Source organism: Anabrus simplex, chromosome 13 (assembly GCF_040414725.1).
Source record: "Anabrus simplex isolate iqAnaSimp1 chromosome 13, ASM4041472v1, whole genome shotgun sequence".
Lineage (NCBI taxonomy): Eukaryota > Metazoa > Arthropoda > Insecta > Orthoptera > Tettigoniidae > Anabrus > Anabrus simplex.
The window spans coordinates 1,591,140-1,618,645 of record NC_090277.1 but is presented as its reverse complement, the minus strand read 5'-3'; the positions used below and the strand labels follow the sequence as shown (position 1 = coordinate 1,618,645).

At 47.2% G+C, this 27,506-nt stretch overlaps 1 protein-coding gene across 4 annotated transcripts in view; it reads right to left on the bottom strand.

The window, feature by feature from the left end:
* LOC136884877 (zinc finger protein OZF) overlaps positions 1-27,506 on the bottom strand; it is an 84,684-nt gene that overhangs the window by 42,053 nt on the left and 15,125 nt on the right. For all 4 annotated transcript variants that reach the window (XM_067157172.2, XM_068230097.1, XM_067157171.2 and 1 more), the window contains exon 4: positions 16,090-16,145. In XM_067157172.2, the coding sequence (XP_067013273.2) occupies positions 16,090-16,145 (56 nt within the window). The remainder of the gene's footprint in view (positions 1-16,089; positions 16,146-27,506) is intronic.

The following is a 27,506-nucleotide window of genomic DNA, read 5'->3' as shown; positions in this document are numbered from 1 at the left end:
CTGGTGGACTGCTGTAGCAGTTGTGCTCAAGCTGTGCCATGCTCCTGGTGGACTGCTGTAGCAGTTGTGCTGGAGCTGTGACGTGCTCCTAGTCGACTGCTGTAGCAGTTGTGCTGGAGCTCTGCTGTGCTCCTAGTGGACTGCTGTAGCAGTTGTGCTTGAGCTGTTACGTGCTCCTAGTGGACTGCTGTAGCAGTTGTGCTCAAGCTGTGCCGTGCTCCTAGTGGACTGCTGTAGCAGTTGTGCTGGAGCTGTGGTGTGCTCCTGGTGGACTGCTGTAAGAGTTGTGCTTGAGCTGTGCCATGCTCCTGGTGGACTGCTGTAGCAGTTGTACTCGAGCTGTGCTGTGCACCTGGTGGACTGCTGTAGCAGTTGTGCTCGAGCTCTGCTGCACACCTGGTGGACAGCTGTAGCAGTTGTGCTCGAGCTGTGCCATGCTCCAGGTGGACTGCTGTAGCAGTTGTGCTCGAGCTGTGCCATGCTCCTGGTGGACAGCTGTAGCAGTTGTGCTCGAGCTGTGCCATGCTCCAGGTGGACTGCTGTAGCAGTTGTGCTCGAGCTGTGCCATGCTCCTGGTGGACTGCTGTAGCAGTTGTGCTCGAGCTGTGCCATGCTCCTGGTGGACTGCTGTAGCAGTTGTGCTCGAGCTGTGCCATGCTCCTGGTGGACTGCTGTAGCAGTTGTGCTGGAGCTGTGCTGTGCTCCTAGTGGACTGCTGTAGCAGTTGTGCTCGAGCTGTGCCGTGCTCCTAGTGGACTGCTGTAGCAGTTGTGCTCGAGCTGGGCCGTGCAATTGGTGGACTGCTGTAGCAGTTGTGCTCGAGCTGTGCCATGCAATTGGTGGACTGCTGTAGCAGTTGTGCTCGAGCTGGGGCGTGCACCTGGTGGACTGCTGTAGCAGTTGTGCTCGAGCTGTGCCGCACACCTGGTGGACTGTTGTAGCAGTTGTGCTCGAGCTGTGCTGTGCTCCTAGTGGACTGCTGTAGCAGTTGTGCTCGAGCTGTGCTGTGCTCCTAGTGGACTGCTGTAGCAGTTGTGCTGGAACTGTGCTGTGCTTCTAGTGGACTGCTGTAGCAGTTGTGCTCGAGCTGTGCTGTGCTTCTAGTGGACTGTTGTAGCAGTTGTACTCGAGCTGTGCTGTGCTCCTGGTGGACTGCTGTAGCAGTTGTGCTCGAGCTGTGCTGTGCTCCTAGTGGACTGCTGTAGCAGTTGTGCTCGAGCTGTGCCGCACACCTGGTGGACTGTTGTAGCAGTTGTGCTCGAGCTGTGCTGTGCTCCTGGTGGACTGCTGTAGCAGTTGTGCTCGAGCTGTGCCGCACACCTGGTGGACTGTTGTAGCAGTTGTGCTCGAGCTGTGCCGCACACCTGGTGGACTGTTGTAGCAGTTGTGCTCGAGCTGTGCCGTGCAATTGGTGGACTGCTATAGCAGTTGTGCTCGAGCTGTGCCGCACACCTGGTAGAATGCTGTGGTAGCCATGCTGGAGCTGTGCCGCACACCTGGTAGATTGCTGTAGTAGTTGTGCTGGAGCTGTGCCACGCACCTGGTAGAATGCTGTAGTAGTCACGCTGGAGCTGTGCCGCGCACCTGGTAGAATGCTGTCGTAGTCATGCTGGAGCTGTGCCGCGCACCTGGTAGAATGCTGTAGTAGTCGTGCTGGAGCTGTGCCACGCACCTGGTAGATTGCTGTAGTAGTTGTGCTGGAGCTGTGCCACGCACCTGGTAGAATGCTGTAGCAGTTGTGCTGGAGCTGTGCCACGCACCTGGTAGAATGCTGTAGTAGTCCTGCCGGAGCTGTGCCGCACACCTGGTAGAATGCTGTAGCAGTTGTGCTGGAGCTGTGCCGTGCACCTGGTAGAATGCTGTAGTAGTCATGCTGGAGCTGTGCCGTGCACTTGGTAGTATGCTGTACCAGTTGTGCTGGAACTGTGCCACGCACCTGGTAGAATGCTGTAGTAATCATGCTGGAGCTGTGCCGCGCACCTGGTAGAATGCTGTAGTAGTCATGCTGGAGCTGTGCCGTGCACTTGGTAGTATGCTGTACCAGTTGTGCTGGAACTGTGCCACGCACCTGGTAGAATGCTGTAGTAGTCATGCTGGAGCTGTGCCACGCACCTGGTAGAATGCTGTAGTAGTTGTGCTCGAGCTGTGCCGTGCACCTGGTAGAATGCTGTAGTAGTCATGCTGGAGCTGTGCCGTGCACCTGGTAGATTGCTGTAGTAGTTGTGCTGGAGCTGTGCCACGCACCTGGTAGAATGGTGTAGTACTCAGGCTGGAGCTGTGCCGCGCACCTGGTAGAATGCTGTAGTAGTCATGCTGGAGCTGTGCCGCGCACCTGGTAGAACGCTATGGTAGCCATGCGGGAGCTGTGCCGCGCACCTGGTAGAATGCTGTAGTAGTCATGCTGGAGCTGTGCCGCACACCTGGTAGAATGCTGTAGCAGTTGTGCTCGAGCTGTGCCGTGCACCTGGTAGAATACTGTAGTAGTCATGCTCGAGCTGTGCCGTGCACCTGGTAGAATACTGTAGTAGTCATGCTGGAGCTGTGCCGCACACCTGGTAGAATGCTGTAGCAGTTGTGCTCGAGCTGTGCCGTGCACCTGTTAGAATGCTGTAGTAGTCATGCTGGACCTGTGCCGCGCACCTGGTAGAATGCTGTAGTAGTCCTGCTGGAGCTGTGCCGCGCACCTGTTAGAATGCTGTAGTAGTCATGCTGGAGCTGTGCCGTGCACCTGGTAGAATGCTGTAGTAGTCCTGCTGGAGCTGTGCCGCGCACCTGTTAGAATGCTGTAGTAGTCATGCTGGAGCTGTGCCGCACACCTGGTAGAATGCTGTAGTAGTCATGCTGGAGCTGTGCCGTGCACCTGGTAGAATGCTGTAGTAGTCATGCTGGAGCTGTGCCGCCCACCTGGTAGAATGCTGTAGTAGTCATGCTGGAGCTGTGCCGCGCACCTGGTAGAATACTGTAGTAGTCATGCTGGAGCTGTGCCGTGCACCTGGTAGAATACTGTAGTAGTCATGCTGGAGCTGTGCCGTGCACCTGGTAGAATACTGTAGTAGTCATGCTGGAGCTGTGCCGCGCACCTGGTAGAATACTGTAGTAGTCATGCTGGAGCTGTGCCGCGCACCTGGTAGAATACTGTAGTAGTCATGCTGGAGCTGTGCCGTGCACCTGGTAGAATACTGTAGTAGTCATGCTGGAGCTGTGCCGTGCACCTGGTAGAATGCTGTAGCAGTTGTGCTGGAGCTGTGCTGTGCACCTGGTAGAACGCTGTAGTAGTCATGCTGGAGCTGTGCCGTGCACCTGGTAGATTGCTGTAGTAGTCATGCTGGAGCTGTGCCGTGCACCTGGTAGAACGCTGTAGTAGTCATGCTGGAGCTGTGCCGTGCACCTGGTAGAATACTGTAGTAGTCATGCTGGAGCTGTGCCGTGCACCTGGTAGAATGCTGTAGCAGTTGTGCTGGAGCTGTGCCGTGCACCTGGTAGAATGCTGTAGTAGTCATGCTGGAGCTGTGCCGTGCACCAGGTAGAAAGCTGTAGTAGTCATGCTGGAGCTGTGCCGTGCACCTGGTAGAATGCTGTAGTAGTCATGCTGGAGCTGTGCCGCGCACCTGGTAGAATGCTGTAGTAGTCATGCTGGAGCTGTGCCGCGCACCTGGTAGAATGCTGTAGCAGTTGTGCTCGAGCTGTGCTGTGCTCCTAGTGGACTGCTCTAGCAGTTGTGCTCGAGCTGTGCTGTGCTCCTGGTGGACTGCTCTAGCAGTTGTGCTCGAGGTGTGCCGTGCTCCTAGTGGACTGCTCTAGCAGTTGTGCTCGAGCTGTGGTGTGCTCCTGGTGGACTGCTGTAGCAGTTGTGCTCGAGCTGTGCCGTGCTCCTAGTGGACTGCTGTAGCAGTTGTGCTCGAGCTGTGGTGTGCTCCTGGTGGACTGCTGTAGCAGTTGTGCTCGATCTGGTCCGTGCTCCTACTGGACTGCTGTGGCAGTTGTGCTCGAGCTGTGCTGTGCTCCTGGTGGACTGCTCTAGCAGTTGTGCTGGAGCTGTGGTGTGCTCCTGGTGGACTGCTGTAGCAGTTGTGCTCGAGCTGTGCTGTGCACCTGGTGGACTGCTGTGGCAGTTGTGCTCGAGCTGTGCTGTGCTCCTGGTGGACTGCTCTAGCAGTTGTGCTCGAGCTGTGGTGTGCTCCTGGTGGACTGCTGTAGCAGTTGTGCTGGAGCTGTGCTGTGCTCCTGGTGGACTGCTGTAGCAGTTGTGCTCGAGCTGTGCTGTGCTCCTGGTGGACTGCTGTAGCAGTTGTGCTCGAGCTGTGCTGTGCACCTGGTGGACTGCTCTAGCAGTTGTGCTCGAGCTGTGTCACGCACCTGGTAGAATACCGTAGCAGTTGAACTCGAGCGGTGCCATGCTCCTGGTGGACTGCTGTAGCAGTTGTGCTGGAGCTGTGCTGTGCTCCTAGTGGACTGCTGTAACAGTTGTGCTGGAGCTGTGCTGTGCTCCTGGTGGACTGCTGTAGCAGTTGTGCTCGAGCTGTGCTGTGCACCTGGTGGACTGCTCTAGCAGTTGTGCTCGAGCTGTGCTGTGCTCCTGGTGGACTGCTGTAGCAGTTGTGCTCGAGCTGTGCTGTGCTCCTGGTGGACTGCTGTAGCAGTTGTGCTCGAGCTGTGCTGTGCTCCTAGTGGACTGCTGTAGCAGTTGTGCTGGAGCTGTGCTGTGCACCTGGTGGACTGCTCTAGCAGTTGTGCTCGAGCTGTGCCATGTTCCTGGTAGACTGCTCTAGCAGTTGTGCTCGAGCTGTGCTGTGCACCTGGTGGACTGCTGTAGCAGTTGTGCTGGAGCTGTGCTGTGCTCCTAGTGGACTGCTGTAACAGTTGTGCTGGAGCTGTGCTGTGCTCCTGGTGGACTGCTGTAGCAGTTGTGCTCGAGCTGTGCTGTGCACCTGGTGGACTGCTCTAGCAGTTGTGCTCGAGCTGTGCCATGTTCCTGGTAGACTGCTGCAGCAGTTTTGCTCGAACTGTGCTGTGCACCTGGTGGACTGCTGTAGCAGTTGTGCTCGAGCTGTGCCGCGCACCTGGTGGACTGCTATAGCAGTTGTGCTCGAGCTGTGCCCTGCTCCTATTGGACTGCTGTAGCAGTTGTGCTGGAACTGTGCCGTGCTCCTAGTGGACAGCTGTAGCAGTTGTGCTGGAGCTGTGCCGTGCTCCTAGTGGACTGCTGTAACAGTTGTGCTGGAGCTGTACTGTGCTCCTAGTGGACTGCTGTAGCAGTTGTGCTCGAGCTGTGCCATGCTCCTGGTGGACTGCTGTAGCAGTTGTGCTCGAGCTGTGCCGTGCTCCTGGTGGACTGCTGTAGTAGTTGTGCTCGAGCTGTGCCGTGCACCTAGTGGACTGCTGTAGCAGTTGTGCTCGAGCTGTGCCGTGCTCCTAGTGGACAGCTGTAGCAGTTGTGCTGGAGCTGTGCCGTGCTCCTAGTGGACTGCTGTAACAGTTGTGCTGGAGCTGTACTGTGCTCCTAGTGGACTGCTGTAACAGTTGTGCTGGAGCTGTGCTGTGCTCCTAGTGGACTGCTGTAACAGTTGTGCTCGAGCTGTGCTGTGCTCCTAGTCGACTGCTGTAGCAGTTGTGCTGGAGTAGTGCCGTGCTCCTAGTGGACTGCTGTAACAGTTGTGCTGGAGCTGTGCTGTGCTCCTAGTGGACTGCTGTAGCATTTGTGCTGGAGCTGTGCTGTGCTCCTAGTGGACTGCTGTAGCAGTAGTGCTCGAGCTGTGCCGTGCTCCTAATTGACTGCTGTAGCAGTTGTGCTGGAGCTGTGCCGTGCTCCTAGTGGACTGCTGTAGAAGTTGTGCTCGAGCTGTGCTGCACACCTGGTGGACTGCTGTAGCAGTTGTGCTCGATCTGTGCCGTGCTCCTGGTGGATTGCTGTAGCAGTTGTGCTGGAGCTGTGCCGTGCTCCTAGTGGACTGCTGTAGCAGTTGTGCTGGAGCTGTGCTGTGCTCCTAGTGAACTGCTGTAGCAGTTGTGCTGGAGCTGTGCTGTGCTCCTAATGGACTGCTGTAGCAGTTGTGCTCGAGCTGTTCCGTGCTCCTAGTGGACTGCTGTAGCAGTTGTGCTCGAGCTGTGCCACGCACCTGGTGGACTGCTGTAGCAGTTGTGCTCGAGCTGTGCCGCGTACATGGTGGACTGCTATAGCAGTTGTGCTCGAGCTGTGCTGTGTTCCTAGTGGACTCATGTAGCAGTTGTGCTCGAGCTGTGCCGTGTTCCTAGTGGTCTGCTGTAGCAGTTGTGCTGGAGCAGTGGCGAGCTCCTAGTGGACTGCTGTAGCAGTTGTGCTCGAGCTGTTCCGTGCTCCTAGTGGACTGCTGTAGCAGTTGTGCTCGAGCTGTGCCACGCACCTGGTGGACTGCTGTAGCAGTTGTGCTCGAGCTGTGCCGCGCACCTGGTGGACTGATGTAGCAGTTATGCTCGAGCTGTGCCGCACACCTGGTGGACTGTTGTAGCAGGGTTGCTCAAGCTGTGCTGTGCACCTGGTGGACTGATGTAGCAGTTATGCTCGAGCTGTGCCGCACACCTGGTGGACTGATGTAGCAGTTATGCTCGAGCTGTGCTGTGCACCTGGTGGGCTGTTGTAGCAGGGTTGCTCAAGCTGTGCTGTGCTCCTAGTGGACTGCTGTAGCAGTTGTGCTCGAGCTGTGCCGTGTTCCTAGTGGACTGCTGTAACAGTTGTGCTGGAGCTGTGGCGTGCTCTTAGTGGACTGCTGTAGCAGTTGTGCTCGAGCTGTTCCGTGCTCCTAGTGGACTGCTGTAGCAGTTGTGCTCGAGCTGTGCCACGCACCTGGTGGACTGCTGTAGCAGTTGTGCTCGAGCTGTGCCGCGCACCTGGTGGACTGATGTAGCAGTTGTGCTGGAGCTGTGCCGCGCACCTGGTGGACTGATGTAGCAGTTATGCTCAAGTGTGCCGCACACCTGGTGGACTGATGTAGCAGTTGTGCTCGAGCTGTGCCGTGCTCCTATTGGACTGCTGTAACAGTTGTGCTCGAGCTGTGCTGTGCTCCTGGTGGACTGCTGTAGCAGTTGTGCTCGAGCTGTGCTGTGCTCCTGGTGGACTGCTGTAGCAGTTGTGCTCGAGCTGTGCTGCGCACCTGGTGGACTGCTGTAGCAGTTGTGCTCGAGCTGTGCTGTGCACCTGGTGGACTGCTGTAGCAGTTGTGCTCGAGCTGTGCTGTGCTCCTGGTGGACTGCTGTAGCAGTTGTGCTCGAGCTGTGCTGCACACATGTGGACTGCTGTAGCACTTGTGCTCGAGCTGTGCTGCACACATGTGGACTGCTGTAGCAGTTGTGCTCGAGCTGTGCTGCACACACCTGGACTGCTGTAGCAGTTGTGCTCGAGCTGTGCTGCACACACCTGGACTGCTGTAGCAGTTGTGCTCGAGCTGTGCTGCACACACCTGGACTGCTCTAGCAGTTGTGCTCGAGCTGTGCTGCACACACCTGGACTGCTCTAGCAGTTGTGCTCGAGCTGTGCTGCACACACCTGGACTGCTCTAGCAGTTGTACTCGAGCTGTGCTGCACACACCTGGACTGCTATAGCAGTTGTGCTCGAGCTGTGCTGCACACACGTGGACTGCTGTAGCAGTTGTGCTCGAGCTGTGCTGCACACACCTGGACTGCTCTAGCAGTTGTACTCGAGCTGTGCTGCACACACCTGGACTGCTATAGCAGTTGTGCTCGAGCTGTGCTGCACACATGTGGACTGCTGTAGCACTTGTGCTCGAGCTGTGCTGCACACATGTAGACTGCTGTAGCAGTTGTGCTCGAGCTGTGCTGCACACATGTAGACTGCTGTAGCAGTTGTGCTCGAGCTGTGCTGCACACATGTGGACTACTGTAGCACTTGTGCTCGAGCTGTGCTGCACACATGTGGACTGCTGTAGCAGTTGTGCTCGAGCTGTGCTGCGCACCTGGTGGGCTGCTGTAGCAGTTGTGCTCGAGCTGTGCTGTGCTCCTGGTGGACTGCTGTAGCAGTAGTGCTCGAGCTGTGCTGTGCTCCTGGTGGACTGCTGTAGCAGTAGTGCTCGAGCTGTGCTGCACACATGTGGACTGCTGTAGCAGTTGTGCTCCAGCTGTGCTGCACACATGTGGACTGCTGTAGCAGTTGTGCTCGAGCTGTGGTGCACACATGTGGACTGCTGTAGCAGTTGTGCTCGAGCTGTGCTGCACACAGGTGGACTGCTCTAGCAGTTGTGCTCGAGCTGTGCTGCACACACCTGGACTGCTCTAGCAGTTGTGCTCGAGCTGTGCTGCACACACCTGGACTGCTCTAGCAGTTGTGCTCGAGCTGTGCTGCACACACCTGGACTGCTCTAGCAGTTGTGCTCGAGCTGTGCTGCACACATGTGGACTGCTGTAGCAGTTGTGCTCGAGCTGTGCTGCACACATGTGGACTGCTCTAGCAGTTGTGCTCGAGCTGTGCTGCACACAGGTGGACTGCTCTAGCAGTTGTGCTCGAGCTGTGCTGCACACACCTGGACTGCTCTAGCAGTTGTGCTCGAGCTGTGCTGCACACACCTGGACTGCTCTAGCAGTTGTGCTCGAGCTGTGCTGCACACATGTGGACTGCTGTAGCAGTTGTGCTCGAGCTGTGCTGCACACATGTGGACTGCTCTAGCAGTTGTGCTCGAGCTGTGCTGCACACATGTGGACTGCTGTAGCAGTTGTGCTCGAGCTGTGCTGCACACATGTGGACTGCTGTAGCAGTTGTGCTCGAGCTGTGCTGCACACACCTGGACTGCTCTAGCAGTTGTGCTCGAGCTGTGCTGCACACACCTGGACTGCTCTAGCAGTTGTGCTCGAGCTGTGCTGCGCACACGTGGGCTGCTCTAGCAGTTGTGCTCGAGCTGTGCTGCGCACACCTGGACTGCTCTAGCAGTTGTGCTCGAGCTGTGCTGCACACATGTGGACTGCTGTAGCAGTTGTGCTCGAGCTGTGCTGCACACACCTGGACTGCTCTAGCAGTTGTGCTCGAGCTGTGCTGCGCACACGTGGGCTGCTCTAGCAGTTGTGCTCGAGCTGTGCTGCGCACACCTGGACTGCTCTAGCAGTTGTGCTCGAGCTGTGCTGCGCACACCTGGACTGCTCTAGCAGTTGTGCTCGAGCTGTGCTGCACACATGTGGACTGCTCTAGCAGTTGTGCTGGAGCTGTGCTGCACACATGTGGACTGCTGTAGCAGTTGTGCTCGAGCTGTGCTGTACACACCTGGACTGCTCTAGCAGTTGTGCTGGAGCTGTGCTGCACACACGTGGACTGCTGTAGCAGTTGTGCTCGAGCTGTGCTGCACACACCTGGACTGCTGTAGCAGTTGTGCTGGAGCTGTGCTGCACACACGTGGACTGCTGTAGCAGTTGTGCTGGAGCTGTGCTGCACACACGTGGACTGCTGTAGCAGTTGTGCTCGAGCTGTGCTGTACACACCTGGACTGCTCTAGCAGTTGTGCTCGAGCTGTGCTGTACACACCTGGACTGCTGTAGCAGTTGTGCTCGAGCTGTGCTGCACACATGTGGACTGCTGTAGCAGTTGTGCTCGAGCTGTGCTGCACACACCTGGACTGCTGTAGCAGTTGTGCTCGAGCTGTGCTGCACACATGTGGACTGCTGTAGCAGTTGTGCTGGAGCTGTGCTGCACACATGTGGACTGCTGTAGCAGTTGTGCTCGAGCTGTGCTGTACACACGTGGACTGCTGTAGCAGTTGTGCTCGAGCTGTGCTGCACACATGTGGGCTGCTCTAGCAGTTGTGCTCGAGCTGTGCTGTACACACGTGGACTGCTGTAGCAGTTGTGCTCGAGCTGTGCTGCACACATGTGCACTGCTGTACCAGTTGTGCTCGAGCTGTGCTGCACACATGTGGACTGCTCTAGCAGTTGTGCTGGAGCTGTGCTGCACACACCTGGACTGCTCTAGCAGTTGTGCTCGAGCTGTGCTGCACACATGTGGACTGCTCTAGCAGTTGTGCTCGAGCTGTGCTGCACACATGTGGACTGCTCTAGCAGTTGTGCTCGAGCTGTGCTGCACACATGTGGACTGCTGTAGCAGTTGTGCTCGAGCTGTGCTGCACACATGTGGACTGCTCTAGCAGTTGTGCTCGAGCTGTGCTGCACACATGTGGACTGTTGTACCAGTTGTGCTCGAGCTGTGCTGCACACATGTGGACTGCTGTAGCAGTTGTGCTCGAGCTGTGCTGCACACACCTGGACTGCTCTAGCAGTTGTGCTCGAGCTGTGCTGCACACATGTGGACTGCTGTAGCAGTTGTGCTCGAGCTGTGCTGCACACACCTGGACTGCTCTAGCAGTTGTGCTCGAGCTGTGCTGCACACACCTGGACTGCTCTAGCAGTTGTACTCGAGCTGTGCTGCGCACATGTGGACTGCTCTAGCAGTTGTGCTCGAGCTGTGCTGCACACATGTGGACTGCTCTAGCAGTTGTGCTCGAGCTGTGCTGCACACATGTGGACTGCTCTAGCAGTTGTGCTCGAGCTGTGCTGCACACACCTGGACTGCTCTAGCAGTTGTGCTCGAGCTGTGCTGCACACATGTGGACTGCTCTAGCAGTTGTGCTCGAGCTGTGCTGCACACATGTGGACTGCTGTAGCAGTTGTGCTCGAGCTGTGCTGCACACATGTGGACTGCTCTAGCAGTTGTGCTCGAGCTGTGCTGCACACATGTGGACTGCTGTAGCAGTTGTGCTCGAGCTGTGCTGCACACATGTGGACTGCTCTAGCAGTTGTGCTCGAGCTGTGCTGCACACATGTGGACTGCTGTAGCAGTTGTGCTCGAGCTGTGCTGCACACATGTGGACTGCTGTAGCAGTTGTGCTCGAGCTGTGCTGCACACATGTGGACTGCTCTAGCAGTTGTGCTCGAGCTGTGCTGCACACATGTGGACTGCTGTAGCAGTTGTGCTCGAGCTGTGCTGCACACATGTGGACTGCTCTAGCAGTTGTGCTCGAGCTGTGCTGCACACATGTGGACTGCTGTAGCAGTTGTGCTCGAGCTGTGCTGCACACATGTGGACTGCTGTAGCAGTTGTGCTCGAGCTGTGCTGCACACATGTGGACTGCTCTAGCAGTTGTGCTCGAGCTGTGCTGCACACATGTGGACTGCTGTAGCAGTTGTGCTCGAGCTGTGCTGCACACATGTGGACTGCTCTAGCAGTTGTGCTCGAGCTGTGCTGCACACATGTGGACTGCTCTAGCAGTTGTGCTCGAGCTGTGCTGCACACATGTGGACTGCTCTAGCAGTTGTGCTCGAGCTGTGCTGCACACATGTGGACTGCTGTAGCAGTTGTGCTCGAGCTGTGCTGCACACATGTGGACTGCTGTAGCACTTGTGCTCGAGCTGTGCTGCACACATGTGGACTGCTGTAGCACTTGTGCTCGAGCTGTGCTGCACACATGTGGACTGCTGTAGCAGTTGTGCTCAAGCTGTGCTGTGCACCTGGTGGACTGCTGTAGCAGTTGTGCTCGAGCTGTGCTGTGCACCTTGTGGAATGCTGTAGCAGTTATGCTCGAGCTGTGCCGCACACATCTCTACTGCTGTAGCAGTTGTACTCGAGCTGTGCTGTGCACCTGGTGGACTGCTGTAGCAGTTATGCTAGAGCTGTGCTGCACACCAGGTGGACTAGCAGTTGTGCTGGAGCTGAGCCGCACACCTGGTGGACTGTCGTAGCAGTCATGCTGTAGCAGTTGTGCAGGAGCTGTGCTGCCTACCCTGTGGATTGCTGTAGCAGTTGTGCTGGAGCTGTGCTGCGCATCTGGTGGACTGCTGTAGCAGTTGTGCTGGAGCTGAGCCGCACACCTGGTGGACTGCCGTAGCAGTCATGCTGTAGCAGTTGTGCTGGAGCTGAGCCGCACACCTAGTGGACTGCTGTAGCAGTCGTGCTGGAGCTCTGCTGTGCACCTGGTGGACTGCTGTACCAGTTGTGCTGGAGCTGAGCCGTGCACCTGGTGGACTGCCGTAGCAGTCATGCTGAAGCAGTTGTGCAGGAGCTGTGCTGCCTACCCGGTGGATTGCTGTAGCAGTTGTGCTGGAGCTGTGCTGTGCACTCAGCAGACAGCTAACGTGGTGGAGCTGGGCCTCATAGTCAGTCAACTGCTGCAGAAATTGCGTGTATTTTGGCTGTTTTCCGTTTCAGTACGTTAGACTGTCGGGGAAGTTTGCCCTCGGAGGTCACTTGGGGGATCTACATTTATGGCTATCGTCACTAGGTGACAGGTGTAACCAGTTTGAAAGTAAAGGCAATATGTCCGGTACGCTACTAACTTCACGCCTAGTTGCTCCCCTGTATTGAAGTGCTTGTGCTTCTCGACTTAGCTCTCAGTCACTTTTAAATTGTGAGAGGCCTGATGATGGAGGAAAGATACACTGCAGAGGAAGCTCTTGCCCTCTTTTTGTGTAGTGATGAAGAAGAAGATGATCATGATAGTGACTTATCATCTGATTCTGGTGATGAAATGACTTCTATCACACCTTCTACTTCAGGCACGTTTTCTAATTCAGTTACTGCTTCGTCATCTAAAATGTCTGCCAGTACTGACAACGACTGACAGTGAAGATCATGAGGATGAAGACCAGGTGCCTGATCCACTGAACTGAAAGCCAAACTGGAAAAAGTAGGACATGAATCCAAAGAAACAATTTCCACGCAGCTAATTCTGGACTGTAAAGTCTGGTGGACTAAGCTAGCTCATTAAGTTACTTTCAGATGTTTTTTAACATGAGCATCATAACTCTTCCCTGTGAGGAGATTATCACTAGAAAGTTGGAGGGGTCATCTTTGGCCCTCTTATGAATTTAACACTTGGCTGTTGCCATAATTAACCTTAGATTTAATTCAGACTTTACTCTTTTCATCATTTAGGCCTTACTTGATGTCGTTAAAATTTGGTTGCCCCAGCCCTAACAGCTTGGCCCCTATAATTCAATTACCCTAGAAAGACAGAAGGGTCATTTTTTGACCCATATAAGATTTTACAAGGACTCGCATCATATTTCCATAACTTTGCTTCCAATTTGCTTCCTATGCCTGATGCAGACAGTTTGCTTCTTCCCCCACTCCACCGTGAGTCAAGGTTAGAGCAAACCCGCCACACCCCCATTCGCAGTAAGGAACTTGTGAAAACTGTATTATAAACAGTTTGTTGTAGCTTGTTTATTGAACTGTCTGTTGTGGTTTTTTAACAAATGATTCTTCAAATATGGAGCACAGAAGGTATTTGAGACAGGACGATATAATAGTTTCTCCCCAGGAACTAACTGATGATGACTCTGGAGATGAGTCAGGTCCAGCACCACATGGAAAATGAAATAATGTTGATGGGTGCATCACAAGCGCATTGAGACTCTTCATGGATGTATTTATCCTCAAACACTTACAGAAATGTATGGAAACAAAGGCTGAAAGGCAGCTAAAATGTAAGAATCGGTCTATAACTATGGATGAATTTGATGCATTTCTAGATATACGGTATGCTTGTAGGGGCAACTTGTGCGAGAACCCTGGATTTGAAATCACTCTGGTCAAAAATGGGGACTTGAATTGTGTAAGAATGCTATGTCCTGAGATTTTTTTAAATAGAAATTTTGAGATTTGATATTAGATCCTTAAGGTCAAAGCAACTTAAAACTGATAAGTTTGCCCAGATATCAAAAGTATGGGAAAGGTTGACTTCAATTGGTCAGATTTGCTAAAAGTCTGGAACTTGCATTATAACTGATGAGCAACTGCTCTCCAGAAAAGCTCGCTATCGATTTTTGCAATTTATGGCATTAAAGCCTGACAAATATAGGCAGAAATTCTGGATGGTCAGGGATAAAGAATTGAAATACATCTTAAATATATTTCCTTATCAACAGTAGAAAGGAATGCACAGAGCGCTGAGAACGTGTGTTTGGGTGATTATGTTGTTGAGAACATAATGGCCCGTTCCATAAACTAAGGTAGGAATGTCACTTGCGACAGATTTTTTGCATCACTGCAACTACCTGAAAAGCTAAAATACCAGGGAACCAGCCTTCTAGGTACAATAAATCGGGTAAAATGGGAGGTTCCCTCGGAAATGAAAACTTCCCGAGCACAAGTTCTAAAAAGAAACAACATAACTATCGAGTATTGACCAAGGCAAGGTCTGTAAAAATGTACATGTGCTTAGTTCACTTCATTCAGATATCCAGCTGGGAATGGACAGAAAGAAGAAACCCAACACCGTAACAGGTTACAACGGAACTAAGTATGGAGTCGATGTTGTGGACCAAATGACCACTTAGATGGTTGTTACACACACACTTAGTAATGTTCTCGAATCAGCAGGAATAAATGCTTGCGTGTTGTACAAATAGGTGAAGAAACTTTCTCTCACATCTTGCTGAGTTATTTAATGCAGCAAACACCCAGAGTAGAAATAAAAGTACCGATACTGCAGACGACGATGAACCTTAATCTGGCCAAAAATGCAGGAAATGCCAAGTGCGCAACAAATGTATGTGTGTAAGCCATGCAGGAGATGTATTGGAAAGTACAAAATCGTCACCTATGCAGAACGTCTATAAGATTTTAAGTTGATGACACACTCATTCACAGATATCACGTGCCCTTCAGACCACTAAAGGATGTGCTTAGTATGGATACATAGGTTCATAAAAACAGAACACTAATCACACAGGAGACTTTTGTTTCATATCAATACAACATCTGATTGTGACTTTTAGTTGATTTTACATCAATTTATAACTGAATATTTTATATGACTGTATGGCTAAGAAACAAATATTTAATATTATATTAAATCAGGAAGGTCACCGATATTTATTTTCATTGCAGAAAAATATATATCCCCACATCGGTATTCGCAAATAATAGAACGAAACATATATATCACTCGAGGGTCATTTTTGACCTCTCCGTCTCTCTAGGTGGTCCGACTCATTCAGTCGTTACTTCTCTCAGAAGGCGGCTGCAGGTATAGTTCTGTATTAAAAATAAAATAAAATACATTTAATCTCTTCCTATTCTCTCCTCATGTCACGAGCTGTGGGAAGAGTAACCCATACAGTGCGCTTGGTGAGTCCAGAGGGTCCTACCATCATACTGGCTACATCAGAGTAAAAGGGTTAAAATACAAATATCTGCATAACAACTTACCCTATCACATTTCCTCCAAATTTCATTTTCTTCCTTCCTTTCAATACTGTAACACGAGTGTCGACACTACCTTTGCTATTCCTCCTCACCATTAACCCATATATAAAAATTTTACTATGACTTTGCAATTCCTTACCAGTCGGTGGCAAGGCCAATGATTCAATACCTAAATTCAAGAGAATCTAGCCAAGATTACCTACTGAAAGCTTTCAAGAAACTCTGATAGATTATAAGTTAATACATACTGCAGATAGCTGTTGTAAAATGAAGTTAAGTGTAAAAAAAAAAAAAAAAAAGCCATTAAAAATTAAGATATGAAAAAAACATTGATGAATGAAGCTTTGATTTACCTGTTTCTGTGTTTAACTTCCATATTTTGAAAAATATGAATCATTCTCAGTATACTGTAAAATCAATCAATGTCGAATTTTTAGATTTAGTTGACAAACTCTGAACATGGCTTCTTGTGTGTATTATCAGAGGTGAAAATTCCTTTCTGTTTCTGAAAAATGTGAGAATACTTCAGAGAAAATAGTTCCAGCTCACATTTTAGACGATAAAGTATGATGACAAATACTGCAGCGACAGTGAACGAATGAAGACAGTGTTTACGGCTGCTCAGCGGCTCTATAAACGAACACACTTAATAGATACCTTGATTTACATCACATCCTTTTTACAGACTGCATTCCATAGAACTATACACAGAAACACATTAATCATATTCTTCAAGTTCCTGAATATTTCACTTAATTCTAAATACTATCTTTTTAAGATTTTAAGAGTTTCCATATAACCATGTAAAGAAAGAATTAAAGTGATAAAAATGGCAAGTTCATCCACAACTGAGCATGGCACTGAATAGGTAAACAAGACATTCCATACTGTGTAGGTTTACTGGTGTACTTACTTGGTTTCTTCTTTGATATTTGGAACCATTTGATGTTCTTCTACGAAAATTTTCCCCTGTAAGTCGCAAAAGTGTATAAGTACTTGGTTATGGAAGAAAGAGTAAAGAGGTGCAGAACGATAACATACAAAAAAGGAACAACTGACAAAATAAATTTCATTCAATGTGAAAATATTAGAAACGGAAGGAAGTGTAAAATCAAGTCATAATTGAATTTGTGAGAGCAAGAAGGGAAAGATTCCACTTTCTTGACACAATTGGCTGAAATAGCCATGTTGTTCTATGTTTTCAAATACATCGGTTGAGATGAAATAGGAAAACATAGCACCAATCATCATGCGCCAGTAACCTGGTAAATAACTCACAGGCAATGTCCAACACTACCCTCTCAATAGAACTAGCAGAAACACAGGCATTTTAGATTACACATTCCACTCATGGATAATGGTGGTTGCATATGCAGTAAGGCGCATTCTGACCTGTCTGAAGTTCGAAGAAAACACCCATCTAGTATCCAGGTAGGTGTACCTACAGTAGCTGTCAGTTTCTGTACGTAGCCTACTCATTCATATATTTACTGATGCGTACAATGCCAGAATGCATATCCTTTATAATTATGTTATACTGCATCAAAAATGAACTCAGCAGAAATGAAAGAAATGAATGCCCTAGTCGCTTGTTGACACGTATTTTCAGAATGGAGAAGGCCTGTGGTAGGCTATTTGCATACTCGGCAAAGAGAACATTCAGCTCTGACTACCAGTAGACCTATGATATGCAGCTTAACACATCAATCGGAGACAACACTCTTGAGATCTCTCGAAATTTCTCGCCAGAAACAATGCCTGTGCTAGTCTCAAGAAATCTTGGGACCTTGTCTATACTGCCCATCATCAGCTACCACTAGTCAGACGGAAGATGAAGGCAGTGAGGAATAAGAAACTCTGCAAAGACTAAAAGGTAAAGAATTGATGTATTTCTTGAAATTTAAAAATGTCTCTGTAACTTGTATAATCCATTTTTGTGTTTTAAGGCAATAAAGTTTTGTAAATAACAGTTAAAAAGGTGTGTATTATCCTCACTATTTTAATCAGTTGAGATCAAGAAGAGAATATTCCATCAACTTTGAAAACATAACAGAGGTGAAATAAGGATTTGAAAAACCAAGCACTAGTGGTATACTGATGTTGTGGTTATAATGAACAAGTTTGTACTTGTAAGTTTCTTCATTAAGTTTTATTTTTGATTTCCCAAAAGTAAGAACAAATGGAATCTTTCCCTTCTTGGTTTCACCGGTTCAATTATATAAAGAGGTAGGAAAATGTAAAGGCACAAAATGATAGGACAGCATTAGAAAAGGTAGCAAGAGAAAATGAGAAACTTGAAGATACGAGGACTATCTCAACCTCCTTTCCATTACTCCCTATTACCACACTGAATAGCAATTTTGTTTATACTATTATGTGCTCTGTTCCATGTTGCAATCTTCCTATTCATGTCTTGACTTGCCACTTTTTGTCCCTTTCTATTGCAAAGAGGATTCTGCAAGCAGACAGACATAGACATACCATAACTGAATGAAGTTGGTAAGCCCCATACATCTCTCTTTACCATATTAAAAGAATCGCAAAAAAAATTACAAACTGATATTGAGACAGCTCTTACGCAGGTATCCCTTGTAAAATAAAACAAGATCCCAAACTCAAACGAAGTGGCTTTGATTTTGGGACACAATAAAATCAGTTGTGCTGAAATGAAATATACCATACTTTTCGGTCCATAAGACATGTATTGATTTAGGATGAAATTTAAGGAAAGAGTATGTACATGCATTTATAACCAAGAAATTTTTCAGGAAACATTCAGCATGGATACAAAATACACTGACTGACAGAGCAAATGCAACACCAAGAAGGAGTGGTCAGAACTTTATACCAATTGCAGGGTAGACTGACGTCACTGAGGTATGCTCATGATGTGAAATGCGCCGCTGTGCTGCGCACGTAGCGAACGATAAATGGGACACAGCGTTGGCAAATGGCCCACTTCGTACCGTGATTTCTCAGCCGACAGTCATTGTAGAACGTGTTGTCGTGTGCCACAGGACACGTGTATAGCTAAGAATGCCAGGCCGCCGTCAACGGAGGCATTTCCAGCAGACAGACGACTTTACGAGGGGTATGGTGATCGGGCTGAGAAGGGCAGGTTGGTCGCTTCGTCAAATCGCAGCCGATACCCATAGGGATGTGTCCACGGTGCAGCGCCTGTGGCGAAGATGGTTGGCGCAGGGACATGTGGCACGTGCGAGGGGTCCAGGCGCAGCCCGAGTGACGTCAGCACGCGAGGATCGGCGCATCCGCCGCCAAGCGGTGGCAGCCCCGCACGCCACGTCAACTGCCATTCTTCAGCATGTGCAAGACACCCTGGCTGTTCCAATATCGACCAGAACAATTTCCCGTCGATTGGTTGAAGGAGGCCTGCACTCCCGGCGTCCGCTCAGAAGACTACCATTGACTCCACAGCATAGACGTGCACGCCTGGCATGGTGCCGGGCTAGAGCGACTTGGATGAGGGAATGGCGGAACGTCGTGTTCTCCGATGAGTCACACTTCTGTTCTGCCAGTGATAGTCACCGCAGACGAGTGTGGCGTCGGCGTGGAGAAAGGTCAAATCCGGCAGTAACTGTGGAGCGCCCTACCGCTAGACAACGCGGCATCATGGTTTGGGGCACTATTGCGTATGATTCCATGTCACCTCTAGTGCGTATTCAAGGCACGTTAAATGCCCACCGCTACGTTCAGCATGTGCTGCGGACAGTGGCACTCCCGTACCTTCAGGGGCTGCCCAATGCTCTGTTTCAGCAGGATAATGCCCGCCCACACACTGCTCGCATCTCCCAACAGGCTCTACGAGGTGTACAGATGCTTCCGTGGCCAGCGTACTCTCCGGATCTCTCACCAATCGAACACGTGTGGGATCTCATTGGACGCCGTTTGCAAACTCTGCCCCAGCCTCGTACGGACGGCCAACTGTGGCAAATGGTTGACAGAGAATGGAGAACCATCCCTCAGGACACCATCCGCACTCTTATTGACTCTGTACCTCGACGTGTTTCTGCGTGCATCGCCGCTCGCGGTGGTCAACATCCTACTGAGTCGATGCTGTGCGCATTGTGTAACCTGCATATCGGTTTGAAATAAACATCAATTATTCATCCGTGCCGTCTCTGCTTTTTCCCCAACTTTCATCCCTTTCGAACCACTCCTCCTTGGTGTTGCATTGTCACTGTCAGTCAGTGTAATACACTGTAAAATTATACATATAGCTATTGCAGGTAGCAGGTAGGGACTCTCTTCGTAGGCAGCCCTGCCCAGGGAGCGTGAAGACCTCAATAGCAGTGAAGGCGGAGATGAAGATCATTGGCACAGCAGAACTGGTGGAAGAGGCATCCTTGCTTTTTGGGATAGTAATGAAAAGCATTTACAAAGATAGTTAACAGCATCAGCAGCGGATGAGCAATTTGGATCCCAACGGTGAAGACGATGGAAGAACTATCTTTGAAATGTAAATCCACACGTCTGATTCTGCAGCGGGCGGTATTGTGGTCAGTGTCTGTATCCAGGTCAGGGTCAGCTGTTTAAGCATGCTCCAGGTCTTACCAATCTGGTTCTAATTTTTGTGGGATGTACGGGTTCCACCCTCATGTGAAATGATTCACACAATCTACCATGATGGTAAAATGCACATCAGAAACTACCCCAGCCGGTAAAATCCGGAGCCAGTTAGAGCGTGGTCTAAACAGGGCACAGGATTTTGGAGACTCTGCACAAAATGTTGGGATCAGTCAGAGGATCCCTCACCCCAAAAGATCGGGACAGAAAAACACTTCTTTGGTACAATGAATGTCAATACCCTCCTAAGAGTCGGTAAACAGATGGAACTTACCAGGAAACGGGAGAGATATCAGATCAAGCTACTTGCTGTACAGGAAACAAGATTCCCATCAAATGAAGTATCTATGATGGGAAAGTACAAGATAATAAAGGGACAACCAGCAATCAGGGAAGATAAAATGGGTAATAAAAGAAAATCCCCTTCAATTGTATGAAAAGCATTTTTGTTCACAGTTCAATTATAGATGCAATCATTGATTTCCGGTCACCTTCCCCTAGGCTTTCCATCTTCAGCTTGAAGAGTGGAAACAAATCATATGCAATCTTCAATGGGCATGCGCCTATTAATGAGCATAACAAGAAAAATCCAGATAAAGTCAGGGAATTCTAGTCTCTCCTGGAAAAAGAGTTGCTGGAATTTCCGCAACATATGATTAAAATATTAATGGGTGATTTTAATGCTCAAGTTGACAAGGAAAGAAAATATAGGAAAATAGTTGGTAGTTATCCTGGGCATACAAGGACCAAGAGAAATGGGGAAAGGCTTATTGAAGTGTGTGAAGCATTCAACCTCAAGTTAATGTCCACCCAATTCAAGAAAGAAAGGAATTAATGACATAGCGTTCACCTAATCCTATGTTAGGGGAGTTCCAAATAGACCATGTAGCCACATCGAACCCAGCTGAGATTTTGAATGTTCAAGTGCAAAAAGGTGTAAACATAGATTCTGACCACTACCTTGTTGGAGTCAAGATAAGGTTTATTCCAAAGTCCTTCAAGAGACCTTCACCCAAAATCAAGAAATATCGAACTGATGAACTCAAGATAAACCAAGAGATTGTCGAGAACTATCAACGAGAGTTTGAAGTCTTGGAATCTCCAAATTGGTAAGAAATGGCAAGAAAGATTCAATAGGCAGCTCAAAAGACTATATAATGATCGTGAAAAAGAAGAATCATCCATGGTGGAATGACATTTGTGAGTAGCCTTAGGGAAAGATTTAAAGCGTGGAATAAATGGTGTACTAATCACAGGAACTTTAAAGACTTCATGGAACAACGGATACACACAACAAAAATTCTTCAGAATAAGAAAAGAAAGTACAAGAATGAACAGCTGCACAACATAGAAGATTTCAATAGAAACAACACAGTAGATTTCTATGTAAGGTGTAAAAAAAATCCAAAAATTTCTCCCAAGGTAATCTATGTTTTAAAAGTGAACAAGGAAAACTCATTATTGGTGACAAGAAGAATTGCGAGTATTTGGCCAACTATCGCCAGAATCTTCTGAACTGTGAACCTCCTGAAGATGGATCGCTGTTTGGAGAGCCTCAATTCAAGTTGAAGGATTCATTACCACCAAATAACGAAGAAATTAGAACATCACCAAGCAACTAAAAAACAACAAAGCTCATGGGAAAGATTCCATTACTGCAGAGTTATTCGAATTAGCAGGTGAAAAATAGAGTGGAAGAACTAGAAGAATTATAGAATTATTTGCTTTTATTTGAGAAAAAGAAGAAATACCAAGTGATTGGTAGATTGCACTCATTCATCCCTTACACAAAAAGGGAACTAAACTAACGTCAACAACTAAAAAGGTATCTCCCTTCTTCCTATAACATACAAAATCCTATCCAAAGCATTGCAGCAGAGGGTTTAAACACAGGCTGGGTGCAGGAGAGGGCGCTCATGTGCTGAGCAGATTTATATTCTAAAACCATTTACAAGAATGTCTGGCTCCATAGCTAAATGGTTAGCATGCTGGCCTTTGGTCACAGGTGTCCCGGGTTCAATTCCCGGCAGGGTCAGGAATTTTAACCCTCATTGGTTAATTTTACTGGCACGGGGGCTGGGTGTTTGTGTTGTGTCGTCTTCATCATCATTTCATCTTCATCACGACGCGCAGATCGCCTACGGGTGTCAAATCAAAAGACCTGCACCCAGCGAACCGAACATATCCTCGGACAATCCCGGCACTAAAAGCCATACGCCATTTCACTTTACTTATAAAAATAAGATCAATGAAAAATCAGAAGAAGACAGCCATAACCTCTATTGATTTCAAAAAGGAATATGATTCCATAGATCGTGGAGTGCTCTTGAACGTTCTGCAGGAGTTTGGAGTGGACGAGAAATCTCTGGCCATAATTCGACAATCTCTTACAAACACCTTTTCTCAAGTCAAATTTATGGGCAAACTATCAAATCCATTTGAGACAGAAATGGGTTTGAGGCAGGGAGACAGCTTTTCTCCACTACGCATTAATTTCATTTTAGAAAACGATACTAGGGGATGCAGATTGGGAATGGCTGAAAATAGAAGGAAGAATGGGGTAAAGATAGGTTGTGGAAAAAATGCGATGCTGTTGGACTGCCTTGCCTTCGCAGATGTCGTTCAACAGACAACTGTCAAATGGCCAAGAAACAAGTTGCAGAAGTACAAAATGTTGCAGTCAAAACAGGGTTAAGCATCTCCTTCGAAAAAAACAGCATTCATAGTTTCATTAAAAAAGGCGACATGGACAGACTTATTACACTGTATGGGGATATCCAGCAAGTGCAAAAATGTAAGTACCTGGAAAAAGTACTCACCCTCAATGGAGATGAAAAGGGCAGAATAAAGGAAAGGGTGAGAAGGATGCAGCTGGCATGCAGACTATGTCATGACACCTATAAATCAAAGTCCATCTCAATTCAGGCTAAGTTGAAACATTACTGCACAGTGGTTAGAACAGACTGCCTTTATGGAGCGGAAACCTTGACGAGGATGGCTGACCAAGTCCTTGAGAAAAGGAGAAAGAAGATTCTTACGAAAAATCTTAGGCCCACGAAAGTCCACGAGTGACCCAAACACATTCTGGTTAAAATTTAATTTGGAGCTCTACAAGACAGTAGAAAGAATCATGACTGTGATGAGGAAAAGGAGACTGATGCTTTATGGGCATATCGAAACAATGAACCGTGAGAGACTGGCCAACAGGATACTTCTTCTCCAGGAAAAGTGGAAAAAACAACAGGGATGGCTTACACAGGTGCACAATTACTTGGTAAAAATAGGTATGAAGGAGGAGGATATAAAAGAAAGGACATCATTTAGGAAGAAGGTTGCGGGAATGAGGGATGCATCTGAAGAGCAACATGCAAAGCCATGGAACACCTCGGTGGAAGAGCGAGCAAGATGAAGTCAAAGACTCAAGAATCTTTGGCAAGAGTGTAAAGAGAGGATATCAGTCTGAGTGACAGAAGGAAGATTGTGTAAACGTGCCCCGCAGGTGGCATATCAAGAAATAAATAATATCATATAGCTATTAATAGGTGGCACAGAAGAAAATATGATATGGCCTTTGGACTTACACAGTGTCGAGAAAATAAGCTGAAACTCTCTACGTCTCAGGGAACTTCGTTCTGCATCTTTGGAAGAAATCAAAATATAAAAACAGTGCTTAGCACCATCATTAAAATTGCCTATAGTTTAGGTAAAAGCAAGGGCAAATTATCCCCACAGTTACACTCTGGGGGTGCACAAAATTCCCTGTAATGCGGCAAGGTATACATTGGCCAAACATGGCAGTCCATTGGCACTCACATCAAGGAACAGCAAAGAAACATCCGTCTCAACTGGCCATACAAGTCAGCAATAGCTGAGCATGCCCTATGATTGGGTCATGATGTAGTGTTCCAAGATGTTCAAGCTTCAGCCCACACTAAACACTAAAGGTCTAAGATTATAATGAGAGGCTGTGGAAATATGTAAAAATTGTAACAATTTCAAGAATTAAGTAATACAAGGTTGCCAGCCATGAAGGATTTACGTAGGAAGCTTTTCTTCCCTGTTCCTTCTATCTTTGGTGTTTTACAAATTCATACGTTCATCAGCACCACCTGGTTCATTCCAAGCTGTGTGTTATATTTCAATATCAAACTTTCATAAAGTATGTACACCAATTATACTCCCCACCTGCCACCTCAACATCCTCTGGTTTCCTACAAATACTTTCTTTCCATTCTATCCCGGTGTCTGCTGTAGCATTTTATTTCATTTGTTTCTATTTCTTTCTTTCACCACATTCATCCCTGATTCCTCTGATGACCTCTCTGATACTTCTCTCATACATATGGTGTGATAGAACTTCCTAGTTGAAGCTTAATATTGTCATCAGGTCTGCCTGGAGCTTTGTGCCAGCATACAGCGAGCCACCTGGTGACAAACGAGCGAACCGCTACAGGTCCAATGGTAAAGCCTCCTTAAATTCCAACCCTCATTGTTGTAGAAGACTTCCTCGTGAAAAGTTGACATTTCCTTCTGAGGATGTGAAGCAAAGTTCTCTGCAAAATGTAAAGAGTTTTACCTTGTTTTCTAACTCCAACAAGTACGGGCTGTGAAAGCATCAAAACAAGGCGCACACTGTACACGAGTCAACAAAACACTCTGTTCTCCCCCACCCTTTTGTCTGGTCACTATTTAATGTTAGGTAACTCATCCAATACAATGGCATTGTGACAAGTGCGTTTCTGCATTCTCAATGCCAAGTGTCTACAGACTTTCAGACCATAAGATGCACAGAAGTTTTAGGCCGTATTTCTTGGGTAAGAAAGTGCATTTTATGGTCCAAAAATGTGGTATATAAAGAAGAAAGTAAGATTAGGTTATTTGAGAACATTAGGGTAAATATTTTAAACTGTAGAGTTTCAGTGACTAATGTAAAACATTTCACACACAAATAAAAAATGTACCTCATAAGAAATATAGGTCTAATGATTTCATACCAATTATTAATATTGCTGCAGGGAAAAGTATATTGTGAGGAAAAAATAGACAGGATAAAGTGTAATGGGAAGAATTTTAGTGGGAATTAGTCAGAGGGCAAAACTGAACTTCCAAAAAAATTGTTTTAGGAAAACAAATTCTGAAAAATAAGAACTGGGAAAATTCTCACTTAAACACCTACCATATTTGAAATTCAGAGAATTCGAACAAATAATGAATTGAAATATTTGTCAAATTTAGATTGCTGATATCTCCTAGATTTATTAAAGAATCTACAGTGAAACTTCCTCACAAGTATATCATGACTGTTGCAATAACTGTGATAATTTTTTGTGCAATTAACTATGCTAGAACAGTGGTTAGTTTGAATTTACAAATTTAAACTTCACAAAGGGAAGTTAAAGGAATGTAAATGGGGTTAATTCAGACTATTTTTCCAGTTTTATTTCACCTGAAAACACAATTGCTTGAATTTATCGTATTCCAATGATTAATGGATATAGCTACAAGGTATGTCTTACGGGGGCAGAAATATTTTATGTCCGTACGCGAACCGAAAATATGGCAAATTAAAACTAATCCAGAATTACAGAATATTAGCTAAAAACATGGATATGTATGTAATATTAATTACTTACCTGGAATATTGGATGTACTCCATCACAGAGGCCGCAAGATATTATAGAATTTTTTTCACAAATCATATTAGCCCAAAAAGGCATACAAGTCATTCCACAAATACGTTTTATGCCAATCAGATCCCTTAAGTGGGACAGAGTTGGAGATGACCAGTCTTTGATTCTACATCTCCTAGTTGGAGGTGTTGCATGTTGCTTCCATTTCTCTCCTTGAATTACTCTTTTCTGGTGAATTATGTCAAAATATTGGTATTAAAAATATAGTGAAAAGTGTTCTGTAAGCACGTTTACTATGTCAAAATATGAATGTAAAACTGGTCCCTCATTAATATTATACATCAGAATGGTATTTGAAGGTCCTGGGCACAGGTTACTCACGTTAGCATCTTCGTCAGCTCTCTCGTTCTCCAGAGCATTTGAGTCGCACTTGCAATGACAAGACTCACTGCATAAATTTCCATCCATGGACACTTCAAATGCAAAATCACTTCCATCTACGTCTGTAGAGTCCAAAATTGAAGTAATCTACTGCTCACTGACTCTCTTCTTACTAAACATGTCGCAAAATACCTAGATGAATCGCAAAAGAGCTGGTCTCAAAACTCACAACGAATGGTCGGCTGAGCACAACAGCCTCTCAAAGCTTGTAAAAAGCTAGGAGGGAGATAACACAACTCTATTCGAAGATTCTCCTTTCGGCTAGATTTACAAATATCATTTACTGCCATCCGTTGAGTTTTTTATTACTACATGCGCCAGTGACGCTCGATCTCTGAATATTTAATATATTCAATTCTGTCCTCTACGGGTTTACATGTAATTTAGCTTACTATTAAAAGTTGAGTAAACCCCTGCATTTCAGACACACATGTTTTCCTATTCATGTCCAGAGTTTCACAATAAATGTTTTTACTTTAGAATCCTAAACAGAAAAGGTAACCTTTAACGTGCGGTTTTCAAAATTCCAAAAACTAATATGCTTCCTTGTTGTTCATCTAATTAACGTTGATCACTACAGTTGAGGTATTGCCTACTTCCCTATATGTGAGTCATTCACCGACTATTTCTTTAACAGGATTATCGAGCACATCTGTAGTGTAATTACGATACACCATTCACCTAATCTATGCCCATATTCTCTGGGCATTGTCCGAAGTATTCACACAATGCTCTAATTAGAAAAACTACCACAGAGATGATGTTTACAAATGTATGGTGCTCAAACTAACGTATGTTGATCCTAACAAATCAATTCAAATACAATTCTAAAAGAAAATTGGTTTCAATTCACATTTGCTAATAATGTGAAAGTTAATGATAGATACAGTACCACATGGTAAATACTCAAACTATGACAAAGAGGAGAGTGCAAAAATGATGACAATCAGCAAAACAGCATTCTCGTAATATACCACAAAGCTTGATTGTCGAATGGTGGGATAACAAAAAGTGTCTGCTAAATCAACAGAGACTACCAATGTTAAGAAAATGAAATGCACAAATGTCTAAAGAGGAACCCTTGTGCAACTTAGTCTCATTGTACAGAATATAGAATGTTTTGAAGTAAAACATGTAAATGCACACTTGTCTAAAGAGGAACCCTTGTACAACCTAGTCTCATTGTACAGTATATAGAATATTTTGAAGTAAAACATGAGGAAACATTAGTGGATTTTGCTACATTAGTTATTGTTCAAAGGTACCTGTGCATACAGATCTAGTTGTTCTCAGAGAAACTCCCAGGGTTAAATAATTCCTCTCACCAGGGAAAGTTCCTGTTGGACCAAACTGATTTCAATGACACTTGGGTGAATGATCAATGAACATATCCTAAATTTAATAATTATTAAGTTGATCTAAAATCAATTATCATCATCATCTTCTTTGAATTTTCCCGTTTATGTGGGGTCTGCTTCTTGCAATGTTTCCTCTACTTCAATCGATCCATAGCATCCCAAGGAATCAGTTTGGTGAGCCACATGCCATCTTTGACCCTATCTAGCCATCATGCTTGAGGTCACCCTCAATGTCGGTGACCTTCCACGTTCAGTTGAAGGGCAGACTTAGCAACCGAGGTTTCAATGCTATGGAGCACATGCCCAAACCATCCCAG